At 40.4% G+C, this 3,599-nt stretch overlaps 1 protein-coding gene across 1 annotated transcript in view; it reads right to left on the bottom strand.

The window, feature by feature from the left end:
• Nucleotides 1–3,599, bottom strand: part of CEP250 (centrosomal protein 250) — a 139,918-nt gene that overhangs the window by 43,626 nt on the left and 92,693 nt on the right. The window contains exons 19-20 of the mRNA XM_025215718.1: nt 923–1,057; nt 366–509 (exon numbers count right to left, since the gene is read on the bottom strand). Coding sequence (XP_025071503.1) covers nt 366–509; nt 923–1,057 — 279 coding nt within the window. The remainder of the gene's footprint in view (nt 1–365; nt 510–922; nt 1,058–3,599) is intronic.

Here is a 3,599-nt window from a genome sequence, read left to right as displayed (position 1 = left end):
TTCCCTAGCCAAACAGAGATCATGGCAAGGAGCAGGGAGACAGAGGGACCTCATTCAGTCCAGTCTGCAGTGAGTCTAGTAGCAAGATGACAGACAGAAGGATTGTCCCTCCATCCATGTGGACTGGCAGTAGAACAGCAGGATGACAGCCAAAGGACAATACCCCAGTTGAGCTGCAATTGGGAGCTAGTGATAGGGCAATAGATAGACTGACAGTCCCTAAGCCCTGTTGGAAATGGCAGCAAGCAGCATAGCAACAAAGAGTTCACCCCTCTTCCCAGTTGGGACTGGAGATGGCAGCAGAAGGACCATTTTTTCTGCTAGCTTGAATCTCCATCTCTGTCCTTGTGGTGTATGGATGTCACCTGGTTTTGCAGGGTATCTCGTTGCTGGACGAGGGTACTTGTTTCTTCTTTGAAGGTTCTGATCTCTTCCCTGTGTCTGTTTTCCACTGCTTCCATCCTACTCTGAACTTCCTGGAGCTCTATTTGCAGCCCTTCCATGGCATTCTGTAACCAACCCCAAAGAAATGAGTTATTGGACTCTGCGATATATCAAGCCCTCTCCTTTCTTTTTGTACCCCAGAATCCTCCTCATTCAACATTTTTCTCCTCTTTGCTCCTCCTGGATGACCTTGCCTCTGAAACCCATCTGGTAGCTTTCCCTCTAATCTACCTTCTTCCTCATTCTACTGATCTCTGGCTTATCAGGGCCTCTATCCATACACATATTATAACCATCTCCCTCTACCCTCTTCTTCCAGTCTTTTCCAGTACTTCTCTTGAAGTTCTGCTGTTTTACACTGCTCTCCACTGTCTCTGTCTCCTTCATCTCTTCTTTCATCTTTGTCTTTTTGTGTCACTTTGTGCCAGGTTATTAACTGATTCTTCCTTCTCCACTCTTTCCTGTTGGACACACCCACCTGCTCCTTCCCCTGTTGCTCCTGCACTTTCTGTTGAAGTTGCTCCAGCTGCTGGTAAGCATCTGTCAGCTCTCCTTGTGCTTGGAGTAGGGCTTCCAGCAAAGCCTTCCTCTCCCTCTCTTTTTCTAGCAAAACCTGCACAGAAGAGAGGAAAGTGAAATGAGCTGGGCAGATCTCAGAGGCTAGCATGCCCACATATCCCAAAACTAACATATTACATGTCTCTGGTCAAGGGCTAACTGTCATACACTAGCATTCTTGGGATGTGTGTATGATGAAATGTTAAGGTGGGCCCTGGACAATGTCTGTGGTTTCAGGAATTATTTTCATCTTTATACAATTTAGTGATTTTATTGCAATACCTGCAGGTCTGGGGATACTGCTGTACTCAAAAGCTTTGAGAGAGGATGTCTTGGGTTCCTTGTGTACATTACATGTATTACACAATTAACTGGTTAATCATGCAATAAATTTAGACTGTTCACACGTACAAAATAAGACTGGCCACAAGTGCAAAGTAATTATCATACAATTAATTGGTTAACTGTGCAATAAATTAAGACCAGCCACAAGTGCAAAGTAATTACCCCTTGATAAAAATGACTATCCTGCTATAAAAAGAACCAACCAGCTATAAAGTTAGTGCTTAAAAATGTGTAACAACTCTATAGCTGATTTTTATCCAGCTTTAATTTGAATGTGTAGCAAGGCCCTTAAGCTTGCAAATAAGGTTTAGTGCCATGGAAGGAGACTGACAGGGGACAGGAGGTCTGGACACCGTACAACTCCCAGGACACACACCACAATAATAATTCATATGTAGTGCACAGACTCTCTTTGTTTCATTTATTAAGTTCCAATTTGGTGAAACTGTCCAACATGAGTCTTTAAAAATGTTTTTTAAAACAACTTCAGGGAATTCATTCATCAGGAGTCAAGGTTGTATGCAAGGTTCAGTAACACTAACAATAAAAAGTAGGGGTGCACTAATAAGGATTTTCTTGGCCGATACCGATAACCGATTATTAACCAGCCATATCAGCCAATACTGAACCGATAATCAATATTTAGTAATAATGCAAAGCATTTTAAACTACTGACATAAATCTCTTTTTGTTTGTTTTACATTTATAACACACACACACACACACACACACACACACACACACACACACACAGACCCATAGATGGATGGATAATTTTTTTGTGTTCCTGCTTCTAGAAACATTTTGTAGCAAAATAAAAACAAATACATGTTAAACTTCAAAACTTTTACTTTTAAAATGGTAGTTTACAGTATAAACTTTTCAATTACATAATGATTCACTTAACAGCAAAGTCATTATAAAACTCAATAGTTAACTTGTTTTACAAAAATCAACCCAATAAAGTCGAAAAATCGGCATAATCATAACAATTTTTGCTTCAAAAGAAACCCACAAGAAATGCAGGTCAAGACATAAAAATTACAAATGAAAAATGTTGAGGTACAGTCTGTAGTTGTAGAAGCCATTTTAATAATAATAAATTATTTAAACTTTAGCACAGCAAGTGAGTGAGTGGAAGGTTTTTCTTGACAAAAAGCAACATTTCTGCTTTTTCACACATCAATCGGTTCCTCTTCACATCCACAACATGTGAAGCTGCACTGAAAAGCCATTCACTCTCAACACTGCTGCAGGGGCAGAGAGAAATTTGAAACTTCCATGCAGCTTCAGCCAAAATTGGAAACTGACCTCTGTTGCTCTCCCAGTATTTCAGTTTTTCAGCACTCCTTGGAAGCTTGGGCTCACTCAAGTAGCCTTGTTTCTGAAATGTTACACTGATGTTTACCCCTGTTTCTACCACAGGGGTACTTTCCTCCAATATCTCATCATACACTGAACACAGGGATCTCAGTTTTGTAGTGCTGTCACCTGCTTCCTTTGATTTCTTTGCGGTGGGTTCTACCACTTCTATGTCATTCCTGCTTCCTGCTTGCTTGCGTTTTTTCCAGGTGTGCCGCCAACATTTCTGTAGCCAGCAGCTTTTTGCTATTATCAGTAAAGTACCTGTCCTTGTATCAGTGTTGCAATCCTGTAGAGAGGTTCTGATTCAATATCAAAGTGTGTTTCCATGGTTTCCAGCAAAATAACTTTCATAGTTTTAATTTTGTGGTCGAATGATTTTTCATTCGATAGCTAGTACGTCAGACACACTGCACTGTGATAACACTCTTTGAGAAACTCTATTGTGGAATCAGAAAAAATATATGCCTTAAACTTTGACTATTTTAGTTATAAGATGACATAACCGCTTTGTGGAGAATTGCTGGCTCTGTATAGTAGAACAGATAAGAAAAAGTGTTTGTTCTTTGTAACTCCTCTGCAACTGCTTCGCTCACCGCGGCCTTAAAGATAGCAAAAAGTATGTACAACTCTGATTTGCAGGTACAAGAAGGAGGTTTGTGAACTAACCTCGCCTCCCCCATTAGTTCCCATCCTGATTACAGCAAAGAAATAATAAAGTAACATTATAGCTGCTTTTCATGCTAATTTCACTATATGATCACATGAGTTGTAAGCAACTGTTAAAAAGTATATAAGCCTCCTGATTTTGCTCTTGGGGGGGGACCCCTTCCAAGTGCTTGGGAAATCCATGTCACTTTGGAATCCCCCCTACAGCTGTAGTTTCTTTT

This window comes from Alligator sinensis, unplaced genomic scaffold, assembly GCF_000455745.1.
Source record: "Alligator sinensis unplaced genomic scaffold, ASM45574v1 scaffold705_1, whole genome shotgun sequence".
NCBI lineage: Eukaryota > Metazoa > Chordata > Crocodylia > Alligatoridae > Alligator > Alligator sinensis.
Note: the sequence above shows the minus strand (reverse complement) of the source record. Positions and strands in the feature narration are given on the sequence as shown.